This window comes from Colobus angolensis, unplaced genomic scaffold, assembly GCF_000951035.1.
Source record: "Colobus angolensis palliatus isolate OR3802 unplaced genomic scaffold, Cang.pa_1.0 Scaffold456, whole genome shotgun sequence".
Lineage (NCBI taxonomy): Eukaryota > Metazoa > Chordata > Mammalia > Primates > Cercopithecidae > Colobus > Colobus angolensis.
The window spans coordinates 1204501-1218410 of record NW_012117999.1 but is presented as its reverse complement, the minus strand read 5'-3'; the positions used below and the strand labels follow the sequence as shown (position 1 = coordinate 1218410).

The 13910-nt window shown below is 32.7% G+C and overlaps 1 protein-coding gene across 2 annotated transcripts in view; it reads left to right on the top strand.

Annotated features, from left to right (window-relative positions):
- Positions 1-11540, top strand: part of SCN9A (sodium channel, voltage gated, type IX alpha subunit) — a 191082-nt gene extending 179542 nt beyond the window's left edge. Inside the window, exons 25-27 of one of the 2 annotated variants that reach the window (XM_011958032.1) lie at positions 3035-3139; positions 3276-3546; positions 6900-11540. In XM_011958032.1, the coding sequence (XP_011813422.1) occupies positions 3035-3139; positions 3276-3546; positions 6900-8092 (1569 nt within the window). In that variant the 3' untranslated portion in view covers positions 8093-11540. The remainder of the gene's footprint in view (positions 1-3034; positions 3140-3275; positions 3547-6899) is intronic. The other variant, XM_011958031.1, reaches the window with a different exon arrangement.
- Positions 11541-13910: the final 2370 nt, after the last annotated feature.

The window sequence follows — 13910 nt, the reverse complement described above, 5'->3', positions numbered from 1 at the left end:
GCAGTGAGCCAGGATGGTGGCACTGCACTCCAGCCTGTGCCTCAGAGCAAGACTCTGTCAAAAACAGCAGCAACAACAAAAACACTCCAAGGCAGAAGGGGAAGTCTGGTTAACATTAGGTATTTGATGAATAAGAAAATTCAGTATAATAGGAAGCTTCCCATTCAACAACAAATAGAAATAAATAAATAAGAGAAAGCTGAATATTATCAAATCCAAGAGAATAAAGGGAAACCATAACAAGATCATCTTTAACTCCAGTACCCTACAAGTTAAGTAATGATCTCAGAACTAGAAATCCTTGAAAATAAATTCTTGATTATATGGATTATACTAATTTATGCTGTGACTAAAAAAGATGTAATTACAGACCAATGTAGAATATACATAAATCTGTAAAACTTACAGATAATTTAAGAAATTAGCAGAGAATGAAGGGAGCAACCGAAGTTTCTAGTCCCCTTTGTGAGATTTAGGCTTTTCCAGTCAAAAACCTCATTTAGATGTTATGTTATTTAGTGTTGATTTTAAAAGTTATACTTTCTTTTACTTAATTAATTGGAAAGTCCTTCAGTTTGGGTCTGATAATTGATAACTTCCTCAGTACCTAGAAATCTATCAAGCGTAATGTTGACATCCAATAAAGTGTTTATGTTGAAATCCTTTATTTAGAATTAAAAAGGTAGTCAAAGAGTTTCTTGAAACAGAGATATAGAAATGTATATTGTCTTTTTAGTTTATATTCATTTTTCTGTAAAGGAGTAATGGCATATTAAAATGAATATAAAATTAATACAATTTTGGTTATTGTATGTAGCCCCTATTCTCTTTTTGGTGGTTATACTTTAAGTTCTAGGGTACATGTGCACAATGTGCAGGTTTGTTACATACGTATACATGTACCATGTTGGTTTGCTGCACCCATCAGCTTGTCATTTACATTAGGTGTTTCTCCTAACGCAATCCCTCCAACAGATCCCAACCCCCCAACAGGCCCCAGTGTGTGATATTCCCCTTCCTGTGTCTTTGTGTTCTCATTGTTCGACTCCCACTTATGAGTGAGAACATGCAGAGTTTGATTTTCCATCCTTGTGATATTTTGCTGAGAATGTTGGTTTCCAGCTTCATTCATGTCCCTGCAAAGGACATGAACTCATCATTTTTTATGGCTGCATAGTATTCCATGGTGTATATATGCCACATTTTCTTTATCCAGTCTATTATTGATGGACATTGGGTTGGTTCCAAGTCTTTGCTATTGTGTATAGTGCTGCAATAAACATACGTGTGTGTGTGTCTTTATAGTAGCATGATTTATAATCCTTTGGGTATATATCCAGTAATGAGATTGCTGGGTCAAACAGTATTTATTACTAATTCTAGATCCTTGAGGGATCGCCACACTGTCTTCCACAATGATTGAACTAATTTACACTCTCACCAACAGCGTAAAAGTGTTCCTATTTCTCCACATCCTCTCCAGCATCTGTTGTTTCCTGACTTTAGTGATCGCCATTCTAATTGGTATGAGATGGTATCTCATTGTGGTTTTGATTTGTCTTTCTCTGATGACCAGTGATGATGAACATTTTTTTCATAGGTCTGTTGGCCGCATAAATGTCTTCTTTTGAGAAGCGTCTGTTCATATCCTTTGCCCACTTTTTGATGGAGTTGTTTGTTTTTTCTTGTAAATTTGTTTAAGTTCTTTGTGGATTCTGGATATTAGCCCTTTGTCAGATGGATATATTGCAAAAATTTTCTACCATTCAGTAGGTTGCCTGTTCACTCTGATGACAGTTTCTTTTGCTGTGTAAAAGCTCTTTAGTTTAATTAGATCCCATTTGTCTATTTTGGCTTTTGTTGCCATTGCTTTTAGTGTTTTAGTCACGAAGTCTTTGCCCATGCCTACGTCCCTGAATGGTATTGCCTAGGATTTCTTCTAAGGTTTTTATGGTTTTAGGTCTTACATTGAAGTCTTTAATCCATCTTGAGTTAATTTTTGTTTAAGGTGTAAGGAAGGGATCCAGTTTCAACTTTCTACATATGGCTAGCCAGTTTTCACAGCACCATTTATTAAATAGGGAATCCTTTCCCCATTGATTGTTTTTGTCAGGTTTGTCCAAGATCAGATGGTTGTAGATGTGTGGTGCTATTTCTGAGGTATCTGTTCTGTTCCATTGGTCTATATTATCTGTTTTGGTCCCGTACCATGCGATTTGGTTACTGTAGCTTTTTAGCATAGTTTGAAGTCAGGTAGTGTGATGCCTCCAGCTTTGTTATTTTTGTTTGGGATTATCTTGGCTATGCAGGCTCTTTTTTGGCTCCATATGAAATTTAGAGTAGTTTTTTCCAATTCTGTGAAGAAAGTCAATGGGAGCTTGATGAGGATAGCATTGAATCTATAAATTACCTTGGGCAGTATGGCCATTTTCACGATATTGATTTTTCCTATCCATGAGCATGGAATATTCTTCCATTTGTTTGTGTCCTCTTTTATTTTGTTGAGCAGTGGTTTGTAGTTCTCCTTGAAGAGGTCCTTCACATCCCTTGTAAGTTGGATTCCTAGGTATTTTATTATCTTTGTAGTAATTTGAATGGGAGTTCACTCATGATTTGGCTCCCTATTCTTTATCAAAGTTCTAAATATTAGCCAAATCATCAAAGAAGATATTCATTACCTTTAATTCTTATAACTTTTCTTAGCAATAAAATTTATGGTAAGACAGCTAGCAGATAAAAAAGGTACAAGTACATAGTTTAAAACAACACTGATTAGCACACCAAAAGAAAATTGAGCCAATCCTTGTTATATGTAATACAAATATTTTATATATGTACATTTAGCTGTGTTTGGCAGAGACCCACGTTTCTGCACATATATAATTATTTAAGACGTAGTTTATGTATAGCTACCATGAACACAATAAAATACATTTTATTTCTATATTAAAACATTTTAACCTATCTTAGTGATCTGTAGAAAGATCTAGACAATGATTCTGGTTTTAACTACATTTCTTTTTTGTTTCTTTACCTTGGAGGCCAAGACATCTTTATGACAGAAGAACAGAAGAAATACTATAATGCAATGAAAAAGCTGGGATCCAAGAAGCCACAAAAGCCAATTCCTCGACCAGGGGTAAAAAAAAATATATGTATCTTTAGCATATAGATTTTCAAATTATTTCTAATTCATTTTTAATGCACATCTTTAATTTCTAGATACTACTTGAAACATTTACTCTGTATTCAATATTATTCTCATTTCTTTGCAGAACAAAATCCAAGGATGTATATTTGACCTAGTGACAAATCAAGCATTTGATATCAGTATCATGGTTCTTATCTGTCTCAACATGGTAACCATGATGGTAGAAAAGGAGGGTCAAAGTCCATATATGACTGATGTTTTATATTGGATAAATGTGGTTTTTATAATCCTTTTCACTGGAGAATGTGTGCTAAAACTGATCTCCCTCAGATACTACTACTTCACTGTAGGATGGAATATTTTTGATTTTGTGGTTGTGATTATCTCCATTGTAGGTAAGAATATTTGTTATTCAGATTTTATTTTTTGAGTAAAGCTAAACTTCACTTATGCTCAAAGAAGTATATTCTGAATTCCTGAATGCAGATTTACTCTTGAGTAAGTCAGTATGATGAAAGAATGAAAAAATCCTAAAAAACAAAATAAAAATATCTGTGTCTCTCATACTACAGTGTTTCTGGGTTTACGCTACAGGCCCCAAAGCCAAATATTTCTATCTGTTAGAAGGAAATTATATTTGTTGATATTTAGTTTCCAATATTACCTTTGCAAAGCTAGTTACCATGTTTATATATAGCTGTGTATATAGCTGTGTCTTGGAAAAACCAATGTTGAATCTGAAATCACTTCTGGTTTTAGCACATGTGAGACTTGTCATTTGATTAATGATAATATCAATAGCCAGAATATCTGTGAATTTCTGAAAATTCTTCCAGAATTTAAAGTGAAGTTAAAGTCTCTAGAAATGCCAGTTTTATTTTTTAAGGCTTAATACTTCACAAGTGTATAAAGTGCCAATCATTCCTCAACCAGCCATGGTCATGTCTGTGAATAACAGCACATGATTTTATACTTCCTACATATTCATTATCATGGCTGTTTTTCTATCTTCTTGGGGTTTTTTTCATTATTTTCACATATCTTGCAAAGTATTTTAGGATTGTATTTCTTTTTAGAATTACAAACTTTTAATAGAGATTATAGAGATTATTTACTACAAACTTAATCAACAGGTTATCAATCTGAAAAGGTTAAAGGTTGTATAACTTAGAATCATAAAACTGAGTGCCACAGAACAGAATAAGCATTTATAATCAACATATTTGGAAAAGGATATTATCACCAGAAGTCATACCAAAATTGATATAGGAAAATCAATTAAAATTTAGATGAGAATTTCACACTAACAATAATAATTCTGAAAGCATTCCCATTAAGTCAGGGAAAAAAAGGTGTCCCTGTATCATCCCTGTTTTTAATAGTGTTGGCCAATGCAATTAGATAAGAAAACAAAGAGGTACATATATCCAAACAATGGAGCAAATGATCCTTATCTTAATATAATGACCTTCTTCATATAATGAAAGAACTTCTTCATATAATGAATGACCTTCTTCATATAATGAAAGAGAATCAACTAAAAATAAATTCAATTAGAGTTGAAAAGGTACAAATTTTAAATTACATGTGCCAACACTAATAATCTTATACATGAAAAAAATAGAAAATCTGATTCACAATTGCAATAAAAATAAAGTAAATTATCTAACAATAACTTTATCATATGAGACTTCTGAAGAAAACTTTAGGATATAAAAGAAAGCTGAAACAATTGCAAGGATTATCATGTACTTAGATAAGCTTCTCTCATTGTAATTAAGACTTTTTTATTTATTAATCTATAAGTTCAAGGAAAATATCAATGAGTCTTTTTATGCAGTGGGGGTAATAAATTGACAGTAACAATGTAAGTCTAAATGATTCTAAGTTCATCAGAAGAAAATTAGGGTGATAAGAGGTGGCTTATTCTGCAAAATATTAAGACTTATAATATTGATGTTATAGTAAAACTGTTCAAATACAAAAGCTCAATGAATTTGAAGAGAGAGTCCAAATTAAACTTTAATGTATAATTACCAATTTACTGAGTGAACAGATCACATGAATCAAAGTCTAAAGTTAAAAAAAGAGATTCTAGTAGGAAATATGTGGAAATAGACATATAACCATATACTCTTATAATCCTTTCTATTCATAACACAAATTTGTAAAGCTAAAAAAAAAATGAAGAAGAAATGATTGCACAAAAAAACAAAATATTCTTTGAGGAAAAAATAATCATAAATAAAAGGTTGAAAGCCAAAAAATAGGGGAAATGTTTATGTAACAGTTAAGGCTGAGAAAGGATCAATACTTTAAATAGAAAATTGTTCTTATAAATTAATAAGAATATAGTAAAAATCCCAATAGACACATGGGCAAATACCAACTAAGCCAAAAACAGAAGTTAAAAACAACCAATAAGGATACAAAACGACAAAATACAAGACAAATTGTGGATTATTTTCACAAAAAATGCAAATAAATTACAATAGTAGATGTGTTCAAATGTCATGACCATTTTTTGGTAAAAACTATAAAGAAGAATGGTAGTACTCAATACTGGTGAACGTGTAAGGTATGAGCACTTTCATATACTGCCATTAGAAATGTTAATTAGTACAGGCTTTCTGGAGATAGGTTCAGCTATATATAGTGTATTTATATATACACACACACTATATATAGTATATATTATGTATATATATATAGCATGTGTATATATATGGTATGTGTGTATACATAGTATGTGTGTATATATATAACTATATATATATGCTGTTGAAACAAGTTCTATTAATATATTATTAAAAAGTACTCATGCAATTAGGAGAACATACCTATTTAGATATTCATTTCAGTAACACAAATGGAAAGAGTGTAAGTGCTAGTCTTCAATCTGTGGTTATTTTAAGAGAACATTATACCACTATAGTAAGTTATTTTGTTGTCATTTTTATGAAACTATCTCCATGACACATAAAGTAATTAAAATAGGTTACAGGCTGGGCACCATGGCTCACGCCTATAATCCCAGCACATTGGGAGGCCGAGGTGGGTGAAATCATTTGAAGTCAGAAGTTTGAGACCAGCCTGGCCAATATGGTGAAACCCGTCCCTACCAAAAATATAAAAATTAACCAGGTGTGGTGGCGCATACCTACAGTCCCAGCTACTCTGGAGGCTGAGGCTGGAGAATCACTTGATCTTGGGATGCGGAGATTGCAGTGAGCCAAGATCACACCACTGCACTCCAACTTTGGTGACAGAGTGAGACCCTGTCTTGAAAAATAAATTAAAAATAGGCTACAAAAAATGCTTATATAACATGAATTCATTTGTTTGTGTGTGTACATGTGCTTGCACAGAAAAATGTCTGAAGTGATACTCAAAAAAATATTGATAATAGTTATTGTTGACATTTCAGGTGGTTTATATTTTCTTTTAGCATTTAATGGTATTGGTTGAATCTTCTATGTGAGTAGGTATTATTCTTAAAATTTAAAACACTATTATGGAGGAAGAAAATGGCCTATGAACTTAGTAAAAAGGAGAAAATGTCAGAATGGTAATGTCAGTCATTTTTCTTTGGAATTGCTTAATCCTTTTTTAAGTAATTGCATTCAGTATAAAATAACTGTCTTGAATTCATAAGAAACGAGTTGACAGATAAAACTGTTTAGAGTCATCATTTTATGTAGCATAGATATTTAGATATTTTATATCTATTATTTTCCTCCACACATAGGTATGTTTCTAGCTGATTTGATTGAAACATATTTTGTGTCCCCTACCCTGTTCCGAGTGATCCGTCTTGCCAGGATTGGCCGAATCCTACGTCTAGTCAAAGGAGCAAAGGGGATCCGCACACTGCTCTTTGCTTTGATGATGTCCCTCCCTGCATTGTTTAACATCGGCCTCTTGCTTTTCCTGGTCATGTTCATCTACGCCATCTTTGGGATGTCCAACTTTGCCTATGTTAAAAAGGAAGATGGAATTAATGACATGTTCAATTTTGAGACCTTTGGCAACAGTATGATTTGCCTGTTCCAAATTACAACCTCTGCTGGCTGGGATGGATTGCTAGCGCCTATTCTTAACAGTAAGCCACCCGACTGTGATCCAAAAAAAGTTCATCCTGGAAGTTCAGTTGAAGGAGACTGTGGTAACCCATCTGTTGGAATATTCTACTTTGTCAGTTATATCATCATTTCCTTCCTGGTTGTGGTGAACATGTACATTGCAGTCATACTGGAGAATTTTAGTGTTGCCACTGAAGAAAGTACTGAACCTCTGAGTGAGGATGACTTTGAGATGTTCTATGAAGTTTGGGAGAAGTTTGATCCAGATGCAACTCAGTTTATAGAATATAGCAAGCTCTCTGATTTTGCAGCTGCCCTGGATCCTCCTCTTCTCATAGCAAAACCCAACAAAGTCCAGCTCATTGCCATGGATCTGCCCATGGTCAGTGGTGACCGGATCCATTGTCTTGACATCTTATTTGCTTTTACAAAGCGTGTTTTGGGTGAGAGTGGGGAGATGGATTCTCTTCGTTCACAGATGGAAGAAAGGTTCATGTCTGCAAATCCTTCCAAAGTTTCCTATGAACCCATCACAACCACACTGAAACGGAAACAAGAGGATGTGTCTGCTACTGTTATTCAACGTGCTTATAGACGTTACCGCTTAAGGCAAAATGTCAAAAATATATCAAGTATATACATAAAAGATGGAGACAGAGATGATGATTTACTCAGTAAAAATGATATGGTTTTTGATAACGTTAATGAGAACTCAAGTCCAGAAAAAACAGATGCCACTTCATCCACCACCTCTCCACCTTCATATGATAGTGTAACAAAGCCAGACAAAGAGAAATATGAACAAGACAGAACAGAAAAGGAAGACAAAGGGAAAGACAGCAAGGAAAGCAAAAAATAGAACTTCATTTTTGATATATTGTTTAAAGCCTGTGAAAGTGATTTATTTGTGTTAATAAAACTCTTTTGAGGAGGTCTATGCCAAAATCCTTTTTATCAAAATACTCTCAAAGGCAGGGCAGTCACTAACCCTGATTTCCTAAGAAAGGTGGGCAGCGTTAGCAGATGGTTATTTTTGCACTGATGATTCTGTAAGAATCGTAAGAGAACTCTGTAGGAATTATTGATTATAGTAAACAAAGGTAATTCAGTTTTTTGGTTTTTAATAAATCAGAAGACCACATAGAAAACTTTTACATCTGCCTTGTCATCTTTTCACAGGATTGTAATTATTCATGTTTCTCATGTAAATAAACAACACACACACACCCAGAAAAATCTATTATTTATTATTTGAAAATCAACAAAAGTATTTTGCCTTGGCTTTGCAATGAGATGCTTGATAGAAGTAATGAACATTAGTAATGAATGTTTAGTTAAAATGCATTATTAGGGAGCTTGACTTTTTAGCAATGTACAGAGGTTATTCTATATATTGAGGTGCTTAAATTTATTCTACATTGCATTAGAACCAATTTATATGTGCCTAAAAAATGCCATGGGATTAAAAATATATGTAGGCTATTCGTTTCTACAAATGCTTTTCATTCATCTTGACTCACATGCCAACAAGGATAATACTACCTTTAGAGTATTGTGTTTCATAGCATTTCTTCTTTCATATCCCTCTTTGTTCTTAGAATAACCACAGAACTTGAAAAATTATTCTGAGTACATATTACACTCCTCAAAAAAAAAAGATAACTGAGGAAAAAAGTAATTGACAGAAGTTCTATTTGCTATTACTTATATAGCCTAACATTGGACTGTGCTGCCCAAAATACTGATAATAGTCTCTTAAACTTTTGTCAAATTTTCCTGCTTTCTCATGCAGTATTGTTTAGTCATCCTTTAGCTGTAAGCAAAGTTGATGAAATCCTTCCTGATATGCAGTTAGTTGTTTGACCATGGTATATGTTTGAGCAGATAATAACCTTGACACAGTATTGCATCACTTGTATACAATCCTGTGTTTGGCAAGCTTTCAAGTCATATAATATGACAGACTTTCAACACAGATATGTGTTTAGTATGAATAAAAAAGCATTGAAATAGGGATTCTTGCGAACTTGCTCTCTTGCCACCAACTTACTTTCCTAAATTATGGAAGTAATCTTTTGGATCTATATACTTCAATGTATACAATGAGGAAGATGTCACCTTCTCCTTAAAATTCTATTATATGAAATATATTTTGCCTCAATCAACACAGTACCATGGGCTTCTAATTTATCAAGCACATATTCATTTTGCATTAGCTGTATACATCTAGTTTTTTGAAAACACCTATTAATAGTACTTTGAAAAGAAATAACCATATTGCTTTTCTTCATGAGTTTATTTCAGGAATATGAGATCTTTCTTCTATAAAGTTATTCATGCACAGCCAAAAGTTGAGCTACACAGATAGAACATAGTTTTATTTAGAAGATTTTTGTGGGAGGTTTTGAAGTGAATATATAAAACATCTTTCACTAATTTGCTTTTCATATTTAAAAAATAATAAATTACATTTATATAATAAATGTTTAAAGCACATATTTTTGTTCTGAAAATTTAAAAAGAAAGAGGATTTAAATGTACTTATAGAAACAAACAGTTATGGTTAAAGAATGAGACAGGGAGTCTAGAATGTTTTTAAATTGTGATATATTTTACAACATCCGTTATGACTTTGAGACATTTGTTCTAATGTACGTATAAAACTATATCTAGGGCTAAAGATTCTTTATACCATCTTAGGTTCATTCATCTTAGGTTATTTGAACCACTTTTTAATTTAATATGAAAGACAGCATGCAGTGTTTTCCGAGACTATATAGATCATTGCATCCCATACCTGCCAAGCCTGTTGGAAATAGGTTTTGATAATTTAAGTAGGGACCTACCCAAAACATATTACATTCATCAAATTTTTTAATACATTCAATTAAGGATTTAACATCACCTTAAATCTGAATTCAATCTATCATTATTTCAAACTCACAAATTAACTGCATTATGAATACTTACATAATATAGTATGAAAAGATGTTTGACAGGTTCGTGTGTAATTTTCTATTAATGTTTTTACATTGCCTTGTTTTTATGTAAAATAAAAAATATGGGCAACTGGTTCATTAACACAATTTCTTCTTAGCATTTCAAAAATATATATAAAGTTGTTCTTTTTCCTATTTCACGAACTATGATTTTTCTAAAAAAATAACATGGTTAAGTTTTATATAGATTTATGTTTGTTTCAGAAATATCTACTTGTGACTTTGTATCAATTAAATACAATATTTGGAAGAAAGAGCCTATTAAGTATAAGTTGAAGTAAAATTAGACTTCTCTTTCCGTGTGGATTACTGTTTGTACTGATTGTATCACCCTTCAGAAGGCACTGTCATATTAATATTTAAATTTTATAATCACTGAACTTATTACACCCAACAATACAGAATGGCAGTTATACTGGAGAATTTAATTTAGAATAAAATGGAAGCAAACAGGTTTTCTAAAAATTTTTTTTAACTGACCAGGTCTCGCTCTGTCACCCACGCTAGAGTGCAGTGGCACAATCATGGCTCTCTGCAGTCTCAACTCTGGGCTCAAGCAACCCTCCTGCCTCAGCCTCCCAAGTAGCTAGGACTACAGGTACATGCCACCATGTCCAGCTAATATTTAAATTTTTGTAGATAAGGGGTCTTGCTATGTTGCCCCAGGCTAGTCTCAAACTCCTGGCTTCAAGTGGTCCTACTGCCATGACCTGCCAACATGCTGGGATTATAGGCATAAGCCACCATGCCCCAAACAGGTTTGAACACAAATCTTTCGAATGAAAATTAGAGAATCTAATTTTAGCATTTTGATAGTTACCTAGTTTGCAAAAGATTTGGGTGACTTGTGAGCTGTTTTTAAATGCTGATTGTTGAACATCACAAATATTTAGCATGATTTTATGGAATTTTGATAGCTTTATTAAAAAGAGTGAAAATAAAATGCATACATAAATAAAGCAGTTCTAAATAGCTATTTCAGAGAAATGTTAATAGAAGGGCCAACTAAATTAGGATGGCCAGGGAATTGGCCTGGGTTTAGGACCTACGTATAAAGGCCACCAGTTTTGAAAAAATATCTGTGGTTTATTATGTTATTATCTTCCTGAGGAAAACAATCAAGAATTGCTTCATGAAAATAAATAAATAGCCATGAATATAATAAAGCTGTTTACACAGGATTCTTTACAAATTTCGTAGATCTATGAATGCTCAAAATGTTTGAGTTTGTCATAAATTATATTGTAGTTATACTTGAGACTGATACATTGTAATATAATCTAAGAATAAAAGTTATACAAAATAAAATTATGTTTACACGTATTTTCTGTTTCAGTGAGAATAACCATAGGTGGGTAAAGTCAGTGCATATCTAAATAAGTTGCAGCAACTGACACCTTTTTCCTTTTCATTGAAAGAAGGACAGCTTTAAACATCCTCCATAAGAAGTGTTCCCAGGAAACAAAGACAAGGATAAAGAATCTAGAATTCCAAAGCAATTTCTTGAAATCTACATCAAGGTTTGTGCAAGGGAGAAAATTGAGACAGGAAGCAAAAATATGCAAACATCTAGCCATGCAGTGATGTATACATTTTTGTGTAATAGCATTAAGAGGTGGTATAGCATACATAATGGCTAAGAGCTTTGGTTCATGGGGACTGCATTGTTCCTGTATGACACAGAGGTAGCCTGTGTTCTTACATTTTTAGTAGCAAATTGGTTGCCATACTAACTACTATTACTACTAATATAAATTCTTGATTCTGTATTGTCAGTCATTGTTCTAATTTCTTTGTGTAGCTTGTCTCATTCTACCCTTACAACCACATCATGGAGTATTACTCTTTTTCTCATTTTACAGATGGGAAAGGTGTGTACCAGCTCTTAAGAGGTGATATAGCATACATAATGGCTAAGGGCATGGGTTCTAGGACTAGAACTATATTTGTATCCCAGTTAAGTCATGACCCTATGAGTTTGCTAAATACATTCTTTAACCTATATGGACCTCAACTTTCTTATCTATAAAATGAGGAGAAGAGTACTACTTCATTACATGGTTGTAATGACAGAATGAGACAAGCTTCATGAAGAAATTAGAACAATGACTGAAAACACATTAAAAATTTATATTAGTAGTAGAGTAGTTAATATGGCAATCAATTTGCTACTAAAAATGTAAGAACCCAGGCTACCTCTGTATCATACAGGAACAATACAGTCTCCATGAATGTTAAATAATGACAATATTTTCTCTATTTTATATGAGTAAGTATAACTATAGTGCCCAAAAGAGTTTCATGCACCCATTGGCAGGTAGTAAATATTTAGTGAAGTGGCATATACACAAAATATTTCAAAATTTAGCTACTTTTGAGATTTATGAATTCAAACAACCTATTAAAATCAGGAAATGTGCACATTTATAAAGGTCTAGCTTGTTTCTAAAAAGTGGAAGTGGTTCTTCCCATTTTTAGCTGAGTAATTAATACAACCCTCTACTTTAGCTATAAGCATCAAGTCCTGTTGATGGTCATTAGGTAAGATATTCTAAAAATAATTGCTATGCTAGGCCATTATTTCAACTTTGTATGTTATCATAATAGCATGTAAAAGGTGTAAAATATTCCTTGGGACTTCTGTACTGATAGTTGTAATAGCCACTCTGCAAAATAGAATTATAATCACTGAATAATACTGTAATCTATTTCAACATAAGTGATTGTCATACACATAAATTTTTTACAACAACAAAGCTAAATTCTTTCACATTGTAGATAATGCTATGCCATAACCCAAGCAAAATGAGCTGCAGGGTACATGGTAATCTCTCTCAAGGGAGGCAGAAATTACATACTAGCAAGAGCAGAGGGGTTTTGCTGCAATAGTATTTGATGCACACAGGAAATGAAACATGAATAATTGATAGTTATAAACAAGCAATAGAGCAAACATGCGACACTTAGCTTGAATCCCTATTACTCTGAGAGCCATATCTACATTAATAATTGATCTGTCTGAGAAAAGGGTAATTTGAAGAGATTTATGAGACATTGGTAATAACCGCATCATTGTGCTTTAGCTTGAATCCTTAAAAATATATCCTTAGAAACAATAGAAACAATAGATAAAAGCAATGCACAATAAGTATACAGAAAAGGTTCAAAGCTTGTTAAAATTTTTGAAAATCTAGTAGAATTGAGCAAAAGTTATTCCTGTTTAAGTTGTAATATTTGCTGGCATGACCTAGTTTTTATTTTATTTCCTACAAGACAAAATGTCTTCAGGTTAGTTTAGTCATATCCTTTTTATAAACACATAATTCTTCTCTAATATACCATCATGATTCATTTCTATTTTTAGTGATATACAAAATTTAGAATTTACGGGAAAATTACATCCAGTGAATATTAAGAATGCTTTCCCATTAAATTATTATTTCTAAATATGTGAAAACATAATCCGGGTTTCCATGTGCTGCTTTAAAGAAATGCATTATTTTACTTATGGCTGGCCCTTCATCTGAAGAGTCTCTGGATTTACTCTCTTTAAATATCTTGTGTCTTCTACTCTGTACATTGACAATATGTTAAAATGTGCTTTCTCCTGCTCTTAGGCTATTCTTGAGAACTGCCCATTTTTATATGAGAAAGAATGATATCTTGCTCATATAAGAA